Genomic DNA, 22149 nt, shown 5'->3' on the forward strand with positions numbered 1-22149 from the left:
TGGTGCAGCTGCTGTGGAAAACCATTTGGAGGTTCCTCAAAAAGGTAAATATAAACATAAACATTTAATTACTTAACTGATTCAGGAATTCTTCTCCTAGGTATATACTGATATAGAATTGGATTCCCAATTACTTTGAAAATTATTTCAATTATTTTGAAAACAGACAGCCAAACAAATACTTGTACACGATTTTTCATACAGCGCTATTCACAAAGCCAAAAGATGAAGGTAAGCTGAACGTTCTTCAGCGGATGAGTGAATAAACAAAATATGGTATATCTATTCAGTGGGATATAATTCAGCCATAAAAAGGAATGAGGAACTGATACATGTTCCAATGCAGATGGACCTCAGGAAAAAGTGTACAATTAAAGTAGCATTTGGTACCTTTGACATGCTGTGTATCCAACACATCTACTTTGAAAACATTCTCATTATCCTGCAAGAGACTCCCACCCACCCGAGCCTCTGGCAACTGCCAACCGGTATTCTGTCTCTATGGATTTACCTATACTGAATGTTTCATATAAATGGAACCACACAGTACGTGACCTTTGGTGTTTGGTTTCTTCTACTTAGCAGATTGTTTTTTGAGGTTCATTCACCTACACATTGTCCACATGTCCTATATCCAGGTGACAATATTACATTCCTTTTTTGGCTATACAATTAGCTACTGCATATACCACACTGTGTTTAAGAAGTCAATTCCAGATGAATTTTAGATCTAAATGTGTAAGGTAAAGTAATATGACTTGTAAATGACAACACAGGAAAATATCTTCATGACCTTGGCATAGGTGATACTTGCTGCACCAAGACTCCAACAGCACTAATGATAAAGGAAAATACTGACAAACTAGAAGACATTACAACTGGGAACTTTCCCTCCTTGGCGAACATCAAGTGAGTAAAACAGCAAGTCATGGAGGGGCAGAAGGTACCCGCAGTACATGCAGCCAACAAAAGACTCAAATTCAGAATCCACCAGATCAGTAAGAAAAAAGAGCCCAATAGAAATACCGGCAAGAGACTTAACAGGCACTTTGGAAAAAAAAAAAAAAGTATACTCAAATGCTCACTAATCACATATTAGACATGGGGAAAGGTGCTCATCTTAATCAACTGAGGAAATGCAGATTAAAACCATAATCCTACTACTCACCAGGGTGGCTGAAATAAAAGCCCATTTCAAATATTGACAAGGACAAAGAGCAACAGAAACCCTCCCATGCTGCTAGTGGGAATGCAGATTGTTACATTTTGAAAAACATTTTGGCAGTATCTAAAGAAGGCGAACATATCTAAACCCTATGGCCACCCATCCCACTCCTAGAGTGCAACTAATGGTCTTTTTCTTGATCTGGGTATTAGTTACAAGGATGTACCCTTAGTGAGATCACTTTTACTTCTTGAGCATTTTCTGTTTGTGTCCAGCTTCAGTAAAGTTTCTTTTAAAATACATATAAATGGGGTGCCTGGGTGGCTCAGTTGTTAAGCAACAAATGCCTTTGGCTCAGGTCATGATTCCAGGGTCCTGGGATGGAGCCCTGCATCGGGCTCCCTGCTCTGCGGGAAGCCTGCTTCTCCCTCTCCCACTCCCTCTGCTTCTGTTCTCTTTCTCTGTCAAACAAATAAATAAAAATCATTAAATAAATAAATAAAATAACATAAATGGAGGGGGGATGTCCTAAGACCATGAGGTTTTAAGTGTCAATGTGTTTCTTTTTATTATTATAAGTATTAAATGCTCTTAATTAAACAACATAAAGTTGGGTGCTTATAAACAAAAAATATGACAAATATATGTATTTATTGAAAATCCCACTCCTAATGATATAGATGACTTCATTGAAATTAGTTCATATCATGAATTAATATTAGTTATTTCCAGAATGAGGCCTGGCTCATCACCAATTATATCCTTATTTCTCATTTTCAGAGAAGATATGTCAATGGGTGTGGACAGAATTTTGTTATAGCGGGGTCACTCAAAATTTTAAATTTCCGTTAGAGTTACCTGGCATCAATCAAGTACTGAGCCATCACCAGTGTCTTCCCCAGTGATCTATCAGCTGGCCTGTTGATGAGTAAGTCCTTCAGTTCTGTCTAAAGGAAACTGTCTGATATGCAGGATTCCCTGCCCGGCATTCGTCAGTCAGTTTCCCAGCCAGGATATCTTTTTTTTTTTTTTTTAAGATTTTATTTATTTATTTGACAGAGAGAAATCACAAGTAGATGGAGAGGCAGGCAGAGAGAGAGAGAGGGAAGCAGGCTCCCTGCCGAGCAGAGAGCCCGATGCGGGACTCGATCCCAGGACCCTGAGATCATGACCTGAGCCGAAGGCAGCGGCTTAACCCACTGAGCCACCCAGGCGCCCCCCAGCCAGGATATCTTAATGGCTGTTCGGCTCCTCAGACATGTTAAACTCTGCGCCATGGGAAGACCAGAGCGGACGAGCGGATGGAGAGCCTCCCTTCGGGCTTTCCTCACATCAGTTTTAGGAAGAACGTATGGAACTAAGGGTTCAGAAATAGATTCCTGTGGAACTATCCAGGCCCAGTCTCCCTTGGATGGTCCTAACGGACCCCTGCCCAGTGTAAGTGAACCTTAGTCACTACAGGGCTCCTCAGAGTCACCTGGGTGACTCAGGTCACGATCCCAGGATTCTGGGATCGAGCCCCGCACTGGGCTCCCTGGTCAGTGGGGACACTGCTTCTCCCTCTCTGGGACCACCATCCCCCCCATCCTACTCATGCTCTCTCACACGCACTCTCTCTCTCTCAGATAAAACAAAATCTTAAAAAAAAAAAAAAAAAAAAGAGGTTACTCAGGCTGCGTCTCCCAAGAGGCTTCTCTGGGTCCTGATCACCCAGGCCGCTGCTGACCTACAGGGGCTGGGGAGCTGCAGGCCACAGCGAGGGTGCAGAGTCTCCCTTACTGCACCAATTGCCGAGTTCACCTCTGGAGCACTGGATGGTTCTTGCCCCCACCTATCTCCAAAATGAGGAAGGCGTTAGGAGCACGCAGAGAAAGGACAATCAGCCTCCCTGGAGACCACCAAGCCCCTGTGCTTCCCTCCTGCATCCTTTTGGGCTGCTCGATGACCTCTGCCAAGGTCAATTCCAGCAAGGACAGCCTGTTGGGCAGGACACTGGAGGAGACACAGCATCAAGACGGAGAAAAACCAGTGTGTGGAGATGCTTCCAAGGTGTTTCGGTCAGAGCCACTCCCAGGGGCCACTGGAGCCCAGAGGTCCTCACAGCGCGACTGGCCATCTTCACGGTGACTGATCCACCAGGGCACAGCCAGCATGGGCCTGTGTCCAGAGAGAGGCAAGGAGGGCCAGCACGCCGGCCATCCCAGAGGCTGAAACAGACGGCAAGATCAGGCAGATGGGAGGGAAGCTGCAGAACTCCGGAAACACCGAGAGCCTGGACAGCCAGGCTTAGCTGTCGTAGTCATTTGCCAATTATAGGAGAGTAAAGTGCAGATTAAAATCCCATTTAGCCCTAAAGTGATCAGCCCCAGGCATTCAGGGAGCTTACATTGACATCTAGCCTGCGCCAGCTGTTGCCAGTGACCGAGGTTCTAAGACCATCCCTGTTCTAAGACTGCGGTTCTCAAACGGGGCGTGCTGGAGCATCAGCGCCACGTGGGGTCTTGTCAGAAACGCCTATTTTCTGGCCCCACCCCAGGCCAACGGAGATAGAAATTCTGGGGCTGAGGCCCAGCAATCAGTGCTTTAAGGAAATCTGGGTTTTAAATGCTGTTCTAAGAGGACAGTTGGTATGGAGTGAGTTTGGGGAGCAGGAGGAGGAAGATGTGGTGTGACATTGGAAGGATTTGGACAGGTCAGGAGGGCCTCCTGAGGGCTCAAAATCAAAGACTAATTGAAAGTGCATTCACAGCGTGGTTCAGCGTTGGGTCTGTGAGCGGGAGGGGTGGGGGGACAGGAGAGAAAGGATGTGGGAACTGGGGGCTGCTGGAATCTTGAATGAATACAGTGCTGGAGGAAAATTCTGGAATATGTAGCACAGAAATAAGGACGTGGGGTGTTCTGAGGAGAGGCTGCGACTCCAGGATGCGTCCCCCATGTCCAGCTCTGCCTACGACTCTCCTACGGGTCCCACACCCCTCTGGGCGGGAGAGCAGGTGGAGGGGGGATGGTTCCTGGTCCTAGTCTATGGACAAGGACAGGATGTGCTTCTGGAGGACTGGCACCTCGTTAACGGGGCAGCTCTTCTGTGAAGAGCTCAGACACGGAACCTCCAACCTGAGGGTTATCTTGAGAGAAGAGGGTTTGGAGTCCTCCGAGAACAAAGCCGACCATCGCTTAAAAGGGATTCCTTGCCCTGCGGGAGAGAGCCAAGAAGCTGAAGAAGGACCCTTCCCAAGAAGCCACTGCTGCGAGCTGAATGTATCCCATCTGGGGAGAGAGAGGCCTGGGCCCACAGAGATCATTTCAATCCTTCCCTCTCCCTCAGAAGGGAAACCCCCTGAGCTCCAGGGGCCTCTTCTGTAAAGTAAGGAGTGGTGGTGTCCTCAGCTTCCAAGGGCCCTTCAGCCACAGTGCACTACGGGACTGGAGGGCATAGGGAACACAGCCCTAAGCAACTGCAGTGGTCACTGCGGAGGGACCTCAACAGGCTCTTGGGTAGCGGCCGTGCCATGGTTTGCTGGGAGAGAGAAGGTCAAGACCTGGGTCCTGCACAAATGGGCCTGGACCCAGACATGCCCTTGGGCCTCAGCCAGAGCAAGTGGTGGCACTGCACTGAGCCCCAGACCTCCCCACTCTGGCCGTCCAGATGAAGACCCGGGCGGCAGAGGGCAGCTGGCCTCTGCTTACCCAGCCCATCTTCCCCGTGACACCCCTCACTTCCCGAGGACAGGAGCACAGACACTGGGGTATGAACCCACAGCCCTCAGCTCGGGCTCAGGCCAGCTTGTGTCTCCTCAGGCCCGTCTCTGCCTGTGGGATCTGAACTTGGAGCCTTCTGCCTCTTTGCTCTGCCCCTTGGATGACTCATCAGCTTGTGTTTTCTGCTCTCCAAGCTTCTGTGCGCTGTCCTCCTGTCTCGTCCTCAGAAAGGCCGCAGAGCTGCCATCGCTTAGCCATACGCTGGGGACGTGGCAGGCCACATAAAGCAGCCTGACGTCTCTCTCCTTTATTCCGTTCTGCCATCTCTCTCCCTAGTGCCTGAGGTCTCACCTCCTTTGTCTGAGACGGTCAGGGCTGACATGAGTGGTCAAGGATGCTTGGGAAATGGCGCCCCGGGAAGCTATGTCAGAGGGCCGAAAAGGAAAAAAAATAGGTACTGAGAGGTCAGCCAGGAGCCTCAGCTTCTAAATCCTGTCCCACAACCGCAGGGACGAGAACGTCCTTTCTTCCCGGAGCCCTTGCCTCCGAAGGGCAGTGGAGTCTGAATTCAGAACCGGGAATCCTTAGTTTTCTTCCTGTTTCTGCCCGTTCGCATCGGAAAGCCTTCCTGCTGCTTGCCTTAAATGACTGGTCTCTACAATAGGCCCCAGATCCCCGGATTCTGACCTCTCCTGGGGATGCCAGTGTAGACGAGGACCTCCAAAGGAGCTTTCAGCCTAACAGGTGTGATAACAGGGTTTGGCAGCTTTATGACAATGGGCATGGCCTTTTGCAGACTCACGCTCGGGCCCTCTATGGAGTCTCTGAAGCGGGCCATACCCACTGGCTCCATCCATGCGGTATCTCCTTCACTTCCCGAATCAGTCTCCTCTTCCTATATGCAACTTGAATGAATGTCCTTTGAATGGTGGTATGACAGCAGCCGCCCAGGGTGGTACAGGACACAGAGCCACACGAAGAGAGTGCCCTCTGAAAGAAGCTGAATGTCCCCTTAATCCCAAGAGCACAGTCACAGATAGTTCTAGAATGGGTGGTGGGGCCATCAGTCTCCAAGCCTTCAGAAATATAATGGGATCCTTTCCTTCCAGGTCACTTCCTCCTCTGGGCTTAGAGCTTGCTTTCTTTTTAGTGGCCATTCTAGTCACCTCTTTCCTCTCCCATCAGTTTGAGGATGGATACACCCAAGAGGGCAAATATTTCCACAAAGTGTCCTGCCCCTCACCATCACCTCCCCGCCACAATGCAGGGATGTCAAGTTGGGGGCTTTGGGTTTATTTTGATCTGTTATCTGCTAGCAGTATACCCAGCTCAACGGGGGACATTAGCTTATTGCTTCACAGTGCCTAGGGAGATTTAGCTCTAGAAAAGACTGGTGTACCAGGCTACCCTTCAGACCACCAGGAAGAGGCTTAAAAAAAAATGGCTGGGAATGATGGAAACACCATTCATTAAGGATGCTCAACTTTTCTGACTAATTGAGCTTCTTTTCAAAAGAGCTGAGGGGGCACCTGGGTGGCTCCGTTGATTATGCATTGCCTTCAGCTCAGGTTACGATCCCAGGGTTCTGGAATGGAGTCCTGCATCAGGCTCCCTGCTCAGCGGGGAGCCTGCTTCTCCCTCTGCCTGCCACTCTCCCTGTGTGCCTGCACCCACTCTGTCTCTGACAAATAAATAAAACTTTTTGAAAAATAGCTTAAAGGGATGCCTGAGTGGCTCAGTTGGTTAAGCGTCTGCCTCCAGCTCAGGTCATGATCCCCAGGTTCTGGGATCAAGTCCCACATCAGGCTCCTCACTCAGTAGGGAGCCTGCTTCTCCCTCTCCCTCTGCCTGCCACTTCCCCTGCTTGTGCTCCCTGACAAATAAATAAAATATTTTTAAAAAATAGCTGAAAGATGAAGGAAGAACGTTCCAAATGCTTATGAACACCTACTGCAGTCCATCAGTGTGAGGCAGGTTCACATCTCATTAGATCCTCACAGCAGCCAAGAGGACGGAGTTATCATTTTGCAAGCCTGAAAACAGACATAGAGCAGTCTCCTGATGGGAAAAAATATCTGGAGAGATCTATGCCAAAAAAGTGACTGTCCTCTCTGGCTGATTCACTAACCATGGAGTTTTGTTTCATGTTTAGTATGAAACAACATTCCGTATCATTAAAAAAGTAAAATTTTATAATAAATATATTGAAGCCTTGGCCAACATCTTAAACTAGGATCTGACATAGCTACAAATCCATGTCCTCCAACTTCCCTGACCTGCCCTTGACCTGACATTGTCTTTTCCAGAGATAGATAATCCCTGAGGCCAATGGGGGAGGAAGAGAAGCTACCCATATCACAACACAGTTTCCACCTGACATCGTTCTCACTGGGGCCATGTCTCTAGGCCTGACTTTGCTCTGACACTTCTGGATGTTCCCTCCTGCTATCCAATGTGTGCTGAGGCCGTAAGGCCACCGGGTTCACCTTGCCATTCTCAGCACCTCCCTTTGCAAAACTTCCAGACTTTCTTGCAGAGCATCCAAAGCATATGGCGTTGTGGCTGAGCAGCCATATAAACAGGCTTCCCTTGAGGCTCTGGAGCAGTGTGGCACCAATCTGAAAGCCTTAGTCCACAGGGTGAAAAGTTAAAAAAAAAAAAAGCCATTTACCACTGTCCTGGGCCTTCTATAAAGAAGTACGTATGTGGATAAGGGCCCGGAGTGCTTCCTTCATCATTTCCTTCTATCAACGTCAGTGTTGAGAGGATCAGGTGAGGTATGAAGCACTTGCAGGGTCCCTAGGTCTGTGGTGGCATTAGAGGGCTTCACCTGCTGCTTCCAACTCCTTGATAGAAACCACGGCGGCAGTGGGCCCTGAGGGGAACGGCCTGGGGACACTTCTCCCAGGCGAACACCAAATGCTCCCTTCCTGCTGGAGAATCAAGTTCCCTCACAGCCCCAGGCTTGGCTGTTCCTGTCGAAAGAATAATAGCCATAGAAACTCTCTCCAGCTTAGTAATTCTCTCTAAGCTCCCTTCGGAGGACCTGAATACTCTTGTTTTCCATCTCTCTGGAGAAAGAATGAGAGTAGGACTCACGGCCATTACGTGTCTGCTGAGCACCTGATACTTGAAGAATTCCGATCACCGAGGGTGGGGAAGCTGAGTAAGCAGACAGATACACAGACAGATAGATGAACAGATAACTATAGATAGATGACAGCTGTATTTCCACTCTTTTATTGATCAAGTACTCATTGCGTATCAGTCTTGTGCTAGGCACTGAAGATACAATGCTGAACAAGAGAGACGGCTTAGATTCCTTTCTGTGAAGTAGGCCATGGACCCTTCCCACATTTCCTGTGGGTGCCAAATTCCTATCATTGGTGCCTCATAGTTTTATATTCTTTCGTCACCTCTAGGGTCAAGATCCGTTTGGTGACTTTCTTCAGACTGGAGACACCGGACAGGATTCCCTTCTCCTGTGGAGTTTCTGGTGTCTAAGAAGGCTGGAGCGCCGGCTGAAGTTTCTCCTGCACACGCTACAAGTATATGGTTGCTCGCCTGTGTGGGTTCTCTGGTGCTTAATAAGGTGGCAGTTCTGAATGAATCTTTTCCCGCATTCATAACATTTAAAGGGCTTCTCTCCTGTGTGAATTCTTAGGTGTGTGTGCAGATTTGTATTGTGACTGAAGCTTTTCCCACACCATGAGCATCTGTACGGTTTTATTCCTTGGTGGGCCATTAAGTGCTTATTAAGATCTGAACTCCATCTAAACCTCTTATCGCACTGTTGACACTTATAGGGCTTCTCTTCAGTGTGAATTCTCTGGTGCTTAATGAGGTCAGAGCTAACTCTGAAACTTTTCTCACATTCCTGACACTTAAAAGGTTTCTCCCCTGCATGGCTTTTCCCTTGGAGATCCTTATGTTTTGGAAGCTCTTGTTTACAAGTTGAAAGTTTCTTTCTTTTCCTGCCTAGAAAAGCTCGGTGCCGTCTCCGTACCCTGCGTGTCCCGCCATGATTTTCTTTGCCTGTTGTTTTCTGGGCAACTTTCATTCTGGCCTTTCTTAACACTCTGCATTCTGATGCTTGTATTTCTAATGCAGAAAGAGATATAGGTTGGTCATTTCCAGTGTCATTTTTGAGCTTTAACCCTGTTGGAATAAACAGAAGAGTCAGCCGTCGGTGTCCCAGAACAAGAAAACTATAGGAATGGGGAGAAAAATCAATGATTGCTTAAAAAAAAAAAAAAAAACACAGAACAAGTGATTTCTGGTCCAATATGGACAAAACGAAACTGATGCATTTCCTCTTGATCCTCCCTGCTGGGCACGACAAGCCAATGAAAGAATGCCAGCCACAACCAACAGAGAGTTCCAAGACACGGTAAGGAGAAAGCAAAATGGTTTGGGACGCCAGGACTAGCAGAATAACACAGCAGGGCGTCCTGTATCCCCAGAGCCCCAGAGGAAGGCAACCCCAGCCAGCATCTTCCAACCCTCAACCCAGTAACACAAAGCTGCCTGGACAGGTTTATCTCTTCAGCAGTTCGAATGGGAACACCTGAACCCCAGTTGGGAGACACTGAAGTGGGCAGGCAGAAGGAGCAAGAGGCACCTAGCCACAGTGGCCTGGCCCCCCAAGCCTCTTCGTCCCTTTCCGACTGAGAGGCACTCTGGGCCTGTGTAAATCCCTTCCTCCCCCTCAGGAGACAGAAGCAGGGACATACAGGAACCCTAGCTGTACAATATAAACCAAGGAAACCACAGTAACACCAGGAAGGCTCTGAACATAAAACTGTCACTGGAGGGGCATCTGGGTGGCTCAGTGGGTTAAAGCCTCTGCCTTCGGCTCAGGTCATGATCCCAGGGTCCTGGGATCGAGCCCCGCATCGGGCTCTCTGCTCAAGCAGGGAGCCTCCTTCTTCCTCTCTCTCTCTCTCTGCCTGCCTCTCTGCCTACTTGTGATCTCTGTCAAATAAATAAAAAAAATAAAAATAAAATAAATAAACTGTCACTGGAAGTGTAACCCCCCAAACTAGGAAAGAACCTCTGTGCTAAAGTAAAACAGGGTGACTGAGGAATTAAAATAGTTAAAAAGGACCCCGACCCTCCTAACCTAATAGACAAAAGGATCAGAATACAAGCAAACAAAAATGGCACCAGACTGGAAATCAAAGACATTAAGACAAGAGGAAAATCTAGAAATATGTGGAAACAAGCAGCGCCTGGGTGGCTCAGTTGGTTAAGCCTCTGCCTTTGGGTCAGGTCATGATCCTGGCGTTGGATTCAGGGATCAAGCCTTGCACTGAGCTCCCTGTTCAGCGGGCGGTCTGTTTCTCCCTCTGACCCTGCCCCCTCTCATGCTCTCTCTTTCACTCTCTCTCAGATAAATAAGTAAAATATTTTTTAAAAAATATGTGGAAACAAAAAAAAATACACTTCTAAAACCTCCACAGTTCAGAGAGAAAGTCACAAAGAAAACTTAAAAATATGTAGCTGAATGAAAATCGAATTCCAGGGCGCCTGGGAGGCTCAGTTGGTTAAGTGTCTGCCTTTAGCTCAGGTCATTACCCCAAAGCCCTGGATCGAGTCCCACATCGGGCTCCTTGCTCAGTGGGGAGCCTGCTTCTTGCCCTGCTTGTGCATGCTCTCTAACAAATAAATAAATAAAATATTTTTTTAAAAAAAGAAAAAAAAAGGAAATAAAATTCCAGGGGCACCTAGCTGGCTCAGTTGGTGCAGCAGAAGACTCTTGACCTCAGGGTCATGAGTTCAAGCCCCACGTTGGGTATAGAGATTACTAAAAAATTAAAAATACAAATAAAGAAAGAAAGAAAGAAAGAAATTACAATGTATCAAAATATGTGGAATGCAGCTAAAGAAGTGCTCAGAGAAAAAGGTATAGCCCCAAGTACATACAAAAGAAAAGGGGAAAGGTCTCAGATCAATAATCTAATTTCTACCTCAATAAACTAGAGAAAAAAGCAAACCCAAAGCAAGTTAAAGAAAGGAACTAATAAAGATCAGAGCAAAAGCCACAACCAAAGAAAAAGCTTGTTCTTCAAGAAAACTAATAAAATTGACAAACCGCTTTCACAACTGACAAAAATAAAAGGAGGGAAAATCCAAATCACTAGTATCAGGAAGGAAACTGGATATATCAGTACACCTTCTGCCATAACTGAAAAGATGGTAAGCGGGGCACCCGGGTGGCTCAGCCTTCGGGCGTCTGACTCTTGACTTTGACTCAGGTCAAGATCTTAGGAACTTGAGATCAAGCCCTGCCTCGGGCTCTGCCCTCAGCAAGCGGTCTGCTTCTCTCCCTCTCTCTCTGCCCCTCCCCCTGCGCTCTCTCTCTCAAATAAATAAATAAATCTTTTAAAAAGATAAATAATAAATAAAAGGATGGTAAGATAATAGTATAAATAACCTTACGTTCATGACATTTTATTTTCTAAAGGTTTTATTTATTTATTTATTTATTTGACAGAGAGAGAGAGAGAGATCACAAGTAGGCAGAGAGACAGGCAGGGGAAGAGGGGGAAGCAGGCTCGATCCCGGGACCCTGAGATCATGACCTGAGATGAAGGCAGAGGCTTAACCCACTGAACCACCCAGGTGCCCCTATTCATAATATTACTAACAGAATTCAACCAACATGAAATAGATTTCTGAATAGGACTATCACCATTAAACACACTGAATTCATAGTTTAAAAGCCTCCCCCCAAAATCCAAGACCACATGGTGTGACTGGAGGATTCTACCAAATATTTAAAGAATTAACACCAATTTTACACAATCTCTTCCAGAAAGGAGGAGGAAATCCTACACAACTCATTTTATAAGGCCGGTATTACCCTGATAGCAAAATCATATAAAGGCAACACAAAAAGTAGAAAACTACTGGGGCGCCTTGGTGGCTCAGGTGGTTAAGCAGCCGACACTGGATTCTGGCTCAGGTCATGGTCCCAAGGTCCTGGGATTGAGCCCAACGTTGGGCTCCATGCTAAGCAGGGAGTCTGCTTGAAGATTCTCTCTCCCTCTGTCCTTCCCCCCCAACCCCGCTCATGCACGCATGTGCACTCTCTCTCTCTCTACAATAAATAAATCTTTTTTTTATTCTTTATTTTTTAAAGATTTTATTTATTTATTTGAGAGAGAGAACAAGCATGAGAGGGGAGGGTCAGAGGGAGAAGCAGACTCCCTGCTGAGCAAGAGCCTGACACACAACTCGATCCCAGGATTTTGAGATCACGACCCAAGCTGAAGGCAGTTGCCCAACTGACTGAGCCATCCAGGTGCCCAATAAATCTTTTTTTTTTTTAAAGAAAACTACAAACATCTCTCATGAACTTAAATGTAGAAATACTCAACAAAATACTGGCAAACAATACAGCAATATGTAAGAATTAGATACCACGATCAAGAAGGATTTACTGCAAGTATGCAAAGCTGATTCAACATTTGAAATCAATCAACATAACATACCATTTCAACAAGGCTTTGAAGATCATACTCTTACCAAAAGACACAGGAAAGTGTTTCACAAATTCCATATCCATTCACAGCAAAATACTAAGTTAGGAATTATATTGACTTGATAAAAGAGTATCAACAATAAAAAAAATTCATACTAACATAAATAGGTAATGGTGAAAAACTTAATGTTTTCATGATAAAACTGGGACAAGACAAGGATGTTTGCTCTTTCCACTCTTATTCAACATAGCAAGAGGTTGGAGCTACTACAGTTATGGCATTAAAAGGCACTGCAGAAGTGATTATCTATGTGTAAAAATCTCAAGGAATCTACAAAAAAGAACCTCTTAGAAATAATAAGTGAGTGAGCAGGATCACAGAATGCAAGATCAAAATACAAAATCAGTGCCATTCCTATATAAAAATAATGAACACACAGAAACCAAAATTAAAAATAATACCATTTACAAATGTTCCAATGAAAATGAAATGCTTTGGCCTCTATTTAACAAAACAGAGGATCTATACACTGAAAATTACAAAAAGTTGACAAAAGAAATTTGAGAAGACCTAAATAAATAGACACACGCTATGTTCACTGAGCAAAAAATAAAAAATCAACATTGTAAAGACATCAATCCTCCTCAAACTAATACATACGTTTAATGTAGTATCTAGCAAAATCCCAATAAAGTTCCTTGTAGACATAGATAAGAGTACTCTAAAATTTACATGGAAAGGCACAGGCCCCAGAAGCGTTAAAATAAGATTTTATTTTACAAAAAAGAATAAAGTGGGAAGCATCAGTCTACTTGACAGACATTATGGCCTTGATACTACAGAGCTACAGCAATCAAGACAGTGTAACATTGGCAGCAGCACAAACACAGAGCCCAGTGGAACAGAACAGATGCACAGAAATACACTCAACTGCTCTTTGACAAAAGTGCAAAAACGATTCAATAGAGGGGAGGCCTGGGTGGCTCAGTCGGTTAGGCGTCTGTCTGCCTTCGGCTCAGGTCAGGATCCCAGGGTCCTGGGATCCAGTCCCACATTGGACTCCTTGCTCAGTGGGGAGCCTGATTCTCCCTCTGCCTGCCTCTTCCCCTGCTTGTGTGCTCCCTCTCTCTCTCTCTGACAAATAAATAAATAAAATATTTTATAAACAATTCAGTGGAGGAAAGACAGCCTTTTTGAGAAACGGAGCTGAAGCAACTGGCCCTCCATAGGCCAAAAAATGAGTCTCATCCTAAACTTCGTACCTCATATAATAAATAACCCAAAATGGATCAGGGACTTACATATAATACTATAAAACTTTTAGGAAAAAATGGCAGAAAATTTTAGGGATCTAGGGTTAGCCTGAGTTCTAACTTTGACACTAAAAACACAATGTATAAAAGGAAAAAAACTGAAAAATTGGTCCTCATCGAAATGAGAACCTTTTCCTCTGTGGAAGCCCATGGGAAGAGGATTAAAATGACAATATACAGACTTGGAGAAACTATTTGCAATCTACATATTCAACAAAGAGCTAGAATCTGGAATACAGAAACTCTCAATACTCAAGGGTTAAAAAACAATCCAATTAAAATATGGGTAAAAGATACTTCACTGACGGAAAACAGAGATGGCCAATAAGCACAGGAAAAGCTATAGAACATCACTGGCCATTAGGGAAATGTAAATCCAAATCACCACAAGGTAACTCCACAGGCCGATCAGAATGGCGAACATAAAATGGAGGTAATATAAACACTGGCAAGGACGTGGAAAAATGGGACCACTCGTCCTCTGCTGCTGGGATTGGGGAATGGTACAGTCATTGCAGAGGACAGTTTGGCAAGTGCTTAGGAAATTAAACATGTTACCATATGAGCTAGCAATTGCACTCTTAAGGGATTTACTCCGGAGAAATAAAAACGTATCTCTAAAAAAAAAAATTCTGCACACAAACGCTTAGGACAGCTTTACTCATGCTAGCCCAAAACTGAAGACAGCAAAGATCTTTCAGTGGTTCATGGGTATACAAACTGGTCTCTCCGTATCATGCCATGCTACTCAGTATTAAAAAAACAAACAAACAAACAAACAAATCAACTTTTGGTACACAACAATTCAGATCAATTTCCAGGGACTTATTCTGAATGAAAAAAGTTAATGCCAAAGGATTACACATTTTATGGTTTTATTCATGTAACACTTTTGAAATGGCAAGATTTCAGAAATGTAAAACAGATCAGTGGTTGACATGGGCCAGTGATGGGGTGAGGTACAGAGGACAAGCGTGTGATGATAAAAGGGCAAAACAAAGGTCCCTGCGGTCAAGTAACTATCCAGTATCTTTTTTTTTAATTTTTTTAAAAGATTTTATTTATTTATTTGACAGACAGAGATCACAAGTAGGCAGAGAGGCAGACAGACAGAGAGAGAGGAGGAAGCAGGCCCTCCGCGGAGCAGACAGCCTGATGCAGGGCTCGATCCCAGGACCCTGGGATCATGACCTGAGCCAAAGGCAGAGGCTTTAACCCACTGAGCCACCCAGGCGCCGCAACTATCTAGTATCTTGACTGCAGAGGTGCATATGCAAACCTACACTTGCAATGAAACTTTACAGAACTAGGAGCCCTGGGAGAGCTGTCAGTTAAGCCTCTGACTCTTGATTTCACCTCAGGTCATGATCTCATGGTCATGAGACTGAGCCCAGTGTCGTAGGCCCCACTCAGTGGGAAGTCTGCTGGACAATCTGTCCCTCTGCCCCTTCCCCTGCACGCACACACTCTCTCCCTCCTTAGAATAAATAAATAGATCGTTCAAAAAAAAACTTTATAGAACTAATTACACAGACAGAAAAATAAAATGGAAAATATAAAGGTCACAAGACCATCAGTATCAACAGCCTGGTTGTGACATTATATGATACTTTTCACAGAAGTTATCATTGAGGGGAGCTGGGTGAAATGTATACAGGTGCTCTTTGTATTTATTTTAAATCTGCATGTGAATCTACAGTTATCTCAGTAAGAAGTTCGGTAAGAAAAACATAGGAAAAACATAGGAATAGAATCCTGGAGTGTCAATCCTCTGTAACAGCTCTCATCAAGGAACATTTCTCTTCTCCCTGTGTACATACGTACCTGTAGGAGACTCTCCAAGGCTGTCCTCGAACTCTTGGGGACCTTGGATCTATTGTTCTCCTCCTAGTTCTAAGCAGATTACTTCAGGGTTGGGGGTAACAAAGATGCTCTGGGGTCATGGCTGCCATCTTAATTCCAGACTCTTTGCAGGAAGAGGGAATGAGTCTTTCATACTTTCATTTACTCCGAATGTCTAAATGGGCAGAATCTTAAGGCACCTTCTTTCTAGTCTGTGCTCGTGGGCGGAGATGCAAGGACCAAGCGGAGAAGGAAGCCTCAGGAGGGCAGGAGGAACGGGGTGGGAAATGGGGATCCGCCTGCGGAAGCAGACTGGGTCAGGGATGGCGGCGGCTTGGACGAGGGTGGTCAGAGCAGAAGACGGGGAGACACGCTGGTGGTGAGGATCTATCCTGAATCACCTGGATATGCCTCGCCTTCCCCCCACGCCATCAAGGTCAGACCCAAACAGCTACTGGAACCCAGGGACTCTCCCACAGGAGACGGTTTTCCATAAACTGTGGCCAGATTACTCAACTTCTACCCAAAGCAAAGGAAGACTCTTTACCTAGAGAGACGACAGTCTCGTAGTTCTCCTGCATTACGTCATTGTAAAGGCTCTTCTGAGTAGGGTCCAGTAACCGCCATTCTTCCTCAGAGAAAGACACCGCCACATCCTCAAATGTCAACAGGCTCTGAAGAAGAGAACAGGTTTCGGTTCAGTACAGGCCACCACAGCAGCTGTCCTCTCCCTCATCTCTGAACTACGCAGCAGGCCAGCCACCGAAGACAGTATTAAGATTCGGGGCGGGGGAAGGAAGACGGCAGAAAAGGAAAAAAGCCAGAGATCAGTGAACAGCGTGGGAGAGGCCTGGTCCCCACCGTGCCAAGCCTACTTGCCTCAAGGTGAACATCCGGGGCTCACACGCCTCAGAGCGCCTGCTGAGCACTGTGGGATGCGGGCAGCAGAGAAAAGCACAGACAAGGCCAGGTGCGGGCTGCCTGAAAAAGCTGCAAAGTACGGCTCACCTGGAACTCAGGCAAGATGAGCTCAGACGCCATCTTCCAGTTTGGGGTGCTTTTCTGCTCAGAAAAGGCTAGAATCTGTTGAGCAGGCCCAGCTGTGGATGGAAAAGAGCCAGAGAAAATGTCTCTCTTTTGGGCTGACAAATATCCTCAGCTGATTTCTAGAACACAGAACCTCAGGAGTCCTTCAATAAGGGTGGCTCACATTCACAAGTGTGTGTGTGCTGCCAGAGGAAAATAAGAACCAACTACCCATCACTCCAAAGAACCGGTTCCCCAGATTTGGTGAGAGAAATTAATAGGAGATCCATTATTTTTTTTTCCTCTCGTAAAATAAATTATTTACCGAGCCAGGCACGAATTAGAGGGGACTGAAAAATCAAAGACTCGGGTCCTGCAGTGTAGCCGGTTTCTGTCTTTTATCATTTTTTTTTTCCTCGTGCACAACTCTCTCCCCATTCTGCCACGATGACCCACTTCCGAGCCCAGTTTCTTCTCTATCACAGAAGGGTAAGATGACCCCACCTGTCCCTAGTCCATCCATTTTCTCTCAAACTTCTGAGGAGTGAGGTCCGCAGTGTGAATACCAGGGTCCTCTGGTTTGGACATTTCTGCACCCCAGGCTGACCCTGACCTTCACCCACCCACTGGCCTACTGTCCTGGCACTTGAGACACATCCTAACAGCTGGCAAGGCTGGGCACCTGGAAAATTCCCGTGACATTCCGGCAGAACCGATTCCTAGGACAGTGCCCAGGAGAAGAGAATGATGATGAAACTCCTCACCTCTTTCACATACAGGCTGGGTTTCTTTGTGAGTTTTCCAGCCCAGCTCTTCCTGTAGTACCCGGTATGTATTCCAACATTCTTTCTGGAACATACCCATTGGTTGGGGCTCTGCGGGCTTCCACTTAAAGCCTGGGGCCACTGCTGTTCCTCCCAAGGGCACTGCCTCCTTTCCCAGCTCATGGGCTGTGACCTAGAAATAATCCCCATCCTCATTAGCACAGAACTTACTTTTCGTTTGGGGGTAGTGGTGGAGGGATGGGCAAGAGGAGAGCCCAGATTCAGGAAGCTGTGACATTCCAGGAAGTCATTTAAAAAAAAAAGGCAAAAAGAAAAACTAAAGAGATACTGCGCCACCGTTTCCTCGCGAAGAACCATATACATCATCTGAGGAAAGTGGGATCCGATGAAGCAAGCGTACCAGGCCAGCCACAGCTCAGGCCCCTCTCAGCGTGGACGCTGCCTTTTACTGTCCCTTCACCGGCTTGCTTTCTTGCCTGGGACCCTTGCCTAAAGGCATTTTTAATGTGTCAGTTTTCTCTAAAACAGAAGGAGTTGAATAAAAAAAGATCCCCAGTGGACTCCTGAATGGCTCAGTCAGTGAAGTGCCTACCTTTGGCTCAGGCCCTGATCCCAGGGTCCCAGGATGGAGTCCCGCATGAGGGGGGGCTGCCCAGTGGGGAGTCAGCTTCTCCCTCTGCCTGCCACTCCCCCTGCTTGTGCTCTCTCTCTGACAAATAAATAACATCTTTTTAAAAAATAAAAATAAAAAAAGATCCCCAGCCAGTCAGATTTTCCAATCCTTCCACAGCCAGGGAAGGATTTCATGGAGAAAGGGGATACAGGGAAGGAAAAATGAGAAGGAAGTTTGGACTCTCACTTCCCTCCAAATGATTCCATTGTAGTAAAACGCCAAAAATACACCCTGCCCTGTGTTCCTCAAAGTGAACACTTCCTCCGGCTCCCAAGGAAAGGAAGGGTGCTGCCATCTCCCAAGGGCATACGCTGGTTCCCCACTTCCCAGGAAGGCCAAGGGCACACCACCAAGGGAGGACAATGGAGGCTCTTTTCTCCAGGCCCAGAGACAGGCGCTCCCACTAGAGAGGGCGCTACCCCTCTGCACCTGATTCTGTCCACTCCTCTCTTGGCAGTTTTCTTCTTTCTGTATGTTTGCTTCCCTTTTATCTTCCCATTTCTTCTCTTCCTTTATAGTCTTCCCAGAATTCTTTGATTTATACTTCTGTTTGCCGCCCTCTCTCTCCTTTGATCTCTAAGTGCTCTGCTTTTTTTTTTTTTTTCTCAGATTTCCCCCCTTTCCCAACTCTGCCTTGCCTTTTATTTTTCTGAGAACTCAAGTCCTCTCTCCTTGGCCACACCAGCCAAGGCCCACCACCCCTAGTTCACCCTGGCCAGAAAGAGGGCAAAATGCATTTCTTTTTTCCAAGGCCAAGAACTCTGAAACCTGTCATCTACTACTCCCACGCATCTGTGGTTTCAGATCCTGCTTGGCTGTCCTCAAGGAATGACAGAAGAGTCACCTACTCCTCCTTGTTCCTCCACTGCTCCCCCCAACACCCAACCTGGACAATTTCACCTTCACACTATTTCAGTGTCCACATAAGGGAGCTTCTCACCTCATCACTTATTCCACTAGGCTCTCTCTGAAAGCGCTCTACCAGGGCCACAGCCTCTCTGACGCTCTGTGGACGATACTTCTGCACCCAGTTCTGGGTGTCCCTGGGCAGAATAGTCAGGAACTGCTCAAGCACCAGCAGTTCCAAGATCTGCTCTTTCGAGTGGATCTCGGGCCTCAGCCACTGCTGGCATAATTCCTGAAGTTGACTGACAGCCTCCAGAGGTCCAGGTGCTTCGTGATAATAGAAGCTCCGAAAGTGCTGTCGAGCGCTCTCAGGACCAAGACTGTCGGTTCGCGGGCTGGATTTCTTACTCTCACCGGAGCTCTCTTTCGCCGACCCCTTAGTCCCCCACAAAGCCTCCATGTGTGGGTACAAGCATGCATTCACTTCCAGATGTCTCATCATCATTTGCTCTAGGAATAGTTTTACTCCTATGTGTGACATCCTCCTGGTGCCACCTTTGACAACCGAGGCTTTGTCAGGTTTGGTATAAAACCAATGAGTGGATCTTCTCCCCAAGGGCACTGAGGGAGGGGAGAAAAAAAGCACATGTCAAGAAGATAGCCACATGACACATATTTCCTTGCTATTATAGTTATCAGAGAAGAATGAACAGAAAAGGACCTGTCCAGTCCACCCTTTAAAAGCAACTGCCAGGTATCAGGAAACTCACGATGACAGATTACTTCAGGACATGTATTTCTCTCTGTCACTCAGCTGTGAAACAAAGCACAGCAAGACAAATGTCAACTGATAACTTGTTTTTTTTTAAGGTCGAGGAAAAGCTGGTGGATGAAAAAACTGGCACCCATTCATTAAAAGGAACTTTGAGAATATACAATATTTAATCTGTGTGCCTCCTGTCTCATCTTCACAAATAGGGCATATCTGAGTGTGTCGCAATTTTAACAGATCATCCCCGACTTTGGTCTTTAGTTAGAGGAAGATGATTACTATGCCCCTTCATCCTCTTAGGAAGACATAAACCTTTACTTCATGGAACATCTGATAGTCTCCTTTCCGTTGTATTAATACCAACAGGAGAACTGAGACAACCAGATCAGAGAAGAAGTAAAGCAATTAGGGAAAAAAGTAAACTTATCCCTCTCAGCAAATATCCCCCAACTGGGCAACCAGATGTCAATTTTTTTTTTCTTTGCTACTTTTTGGGAAGACTATCAAGGGCATGGTGCAGATTTGTACCTGAGTATTAACTTTTTGCTTACTTTACTGAAAACACGAGTTGGCCTCGTTTACCAAATACAACGTCAGCTTGTAAAAAATGAAAGAGAAAGGGTGATCACTGAGGTTCTTCTGAGACAGGAGGGGTCCTAGTAAAGGTAACCCTTCTCCTGACTTTACATTTCCTCAGGGGCACACAGATCTTTAAGTAAGGCTAAGGGTGGCCTTAAGAGGCTGATTTTCCCTGAGGTATCCCAGCAACAACAGCAACAAAGTTCTTTTGAGGATGCCACGGGTATTCAGAGAAACGCTTGGTTCCTTGCTGCCTATCCAGGTGCACAAGGTATAGCGGCGCCTCCTCTATTTCTATGCCAGCAGAAACTAACGTCTTTGGGAATGAAAGGCCCCTTTCTCTGGCGACCTATCAGCCAGAGGAAACCGGGGAGTGTCGTCGGGTGCAGAGCGAGTCACTGCGCCCCCACCCCCACCCCGCGAATCCGCGACGCCCTCGCTCCCGACCACCAGCGCGCCCCAGAGCACTGGCCGGTCCCCCAGCGTGCCCGGGGAGCATCCCTGGGCTGCACGTGCCCCTGGGGGACAAAGACGTTGCTCGCCCAGGCTGGACAGGGCGCTCGGAGCCCGGGTACCCGCCGGGCCGCGCAGCGGCGGGGCTGGGACCGCCCGGCGCGCCGCGGGAAGCTGCCGGCTCCGCCCCCCACCCCCCGGGGCCTGCCAGTGGCACGTGCGGCCCGCAGCGCTGGGGGCGCGCGCCACCAAATTCCAGGGGCGACGCGGCTTCTCCATTACCTCCGCCCAGTCCGGGCTTCCGCGGGCGCCACTTCCCTCTTCCTCGACTGGGGCCGCGACGTCGCCACGCCTCCCCGCCGCGCTGGGGAGGAAGCGCCCGCTTCCCGCGCCCCTGCGGGCCTGGCGAGGGCGGCTCCGAGCTCCGGAGCGCGGGGGGGCTTGGAGGACCAGTCCCCCAGTCGATCGCTCTAGCTCCCCGAGACCGTACCCCGACTCGCCATTTTGGGGTCGAGGTCTGTGGACCTGGCCCGACCGGAAAAGAAAGAATGCGCTTCCGGCGGCTTCGTGACAGCCACGCCCAGCCATCGCCCTGTCTCTACCTGTGGCGCCTCGGCGCAGCCGGGCGGGAACCGTGCCGCGGCTCCTTCCCGTCCCGGGGGCGCGGCCTCCTGCTCCGGCTCAGGCCGGGAAGCGAACACGCCTTCCCCAGGCGCGGGGCGGGCCCAGGGCAACCCGGGAAGCCTCTGGTCGCCTCGGAGGCTTGTAGCCCTCCGGCTCAAGGTGCCGCGATCTTGTGGCCGTGACTTGGTCAAGTGCAAGTCGTTCAGGTTGCCTTCTGGAGGCCGCAGCCCTTCCTACTGGGAACAGCAGCCCCCCCCGCCACACACACACACACACACATCCGCCAAGGGAGGAACGCCACCCCTGAAAGTCGTCACTAGACTTGTCCCGAGCCTCCCCAGTTGTAGGACATGACGTCCTCAGGGTCACATGGATTGCCAGTGGCAGTTTTTAGACAAGAATTGGGGTCTTTTAGTGCTATATCCCTTGCTTTTTCTACTGCATTATGCCTCCCGGTGAGACAGGAACCTTGTTTCATCACGTAACTCCTGTAATGCTCAGCGTAGTCTTCTGGATAAGTCCTCTTTCTAGGAACCTGAGTAACTTGGGTTGTCAGAGTCTTCAAAGTATCAGTGTTTACTTAGTGTTGAGTCATTTGAATGGAAACTGTCCCTATGAATCCAAAGAGGAGAAACTATGTAGCCCAGCAGGGCCATGGGGATAAAACGGAAGTCTTTTTTGGAAGTCCGTGCAAGAAACTCCCCAGGCAAGCAGAAAAGAGACCTACAGGCCTAGGAGAAAAATCAACAAAGAGTGCCTATCTGACTTTTTACATGCAAAAGCGGAGGAGACTCAAGCTAAGGTCAGATCTTCATTTGAAAGACCCGGCTGCCCAAAAGCTGCAGGAAGATGATGAGGGAGCAGAAGGCTAGCGGAAGACAAAGC

General features: G+C 47.4%; 1 protein-coding gene across 3 annotated transcripts; it reads right to left on the reverse strand.

The window, feature by feature from the left end:
• Nucleotides 1-8088: 8088 nt before the first annotated feature.
• Nucleotides 8089-21184, reverse strand: ZNF75D (zinc finger protein 75D). Of its 3 annotated transcripts, none has more exons than XM_059384925.1 (6): nt 20923-21184; nt 18931-19457; nt 17297-17489; nt 16515-16606; nt 16054-16180; nt 8089-9022 (listed from the first exon to the last, which is right to left on the reverse strand). In XM_059384925.1, the coding sequence occupies exons 2-6, from the start codon at nt 19375-19377 to the stop codon at nt 8313-8315; spliced, it is 1569 nt and encodes a 522-aa protein (XP_059240908.1). In that variant the 5' UTR covers nt 19378-19457; nt 20923-21184; the 3' UTR covers nt 8089-8312. The 3 variants fall into 3 exon arrangements, with proteins under 3 accessions (XP_059240908.1, XP_059240909.1, XP_059240910.1); XM_059384927.1 differs by lacking the exon at nt 8089-9022 and adding an exon at nt 13123-15805; XM_059384926.1 differs by lacking the exons at nt 16515-16606; nt 17297-17489.
• Nucleotides 21185-22149: the final 965 nt, after the last annotated feature.

This window comes from Mustela nigripes, chromosome X (assembly GCF_022355385.1).
Source record: "Mustela nigripes isolate SB6536 chromosome X, MUSNIG.SB6536, whole genome shotgun sequence".
Taxonomy (NCBI): domain Eukaryota; kingdom Metazoa; phylum Chordata; class Mammalia; order Carnivora; family Mustelidae; genus Mustela; species Mustela nigripes.

Bases quoted from the DNA above. Each gene is read 5' to 3' on its own strand.
- ZNF75D (XM_059384925.1), bottom strand. From the start codon at position 19,377: ATGTCACACATAGGAGTAAAACTATTCCTAGAGCAAATGATGATGAGA. The intron at 17,490-18,930 runs GTGAGAAGCTCC...GATTATTTCTAG, and splicing joins CTAGTGGAATAAGTGATGAG to GTCACAGCCCATGAGCTGGG. The intron at 16,607-17,296 runs GTGAGGAGTTTC...TTCCATCCACAG, and splicing joins CCAGCCTGTATGTGAAAGAG to CTGGGCCTGCTCAACAGATT.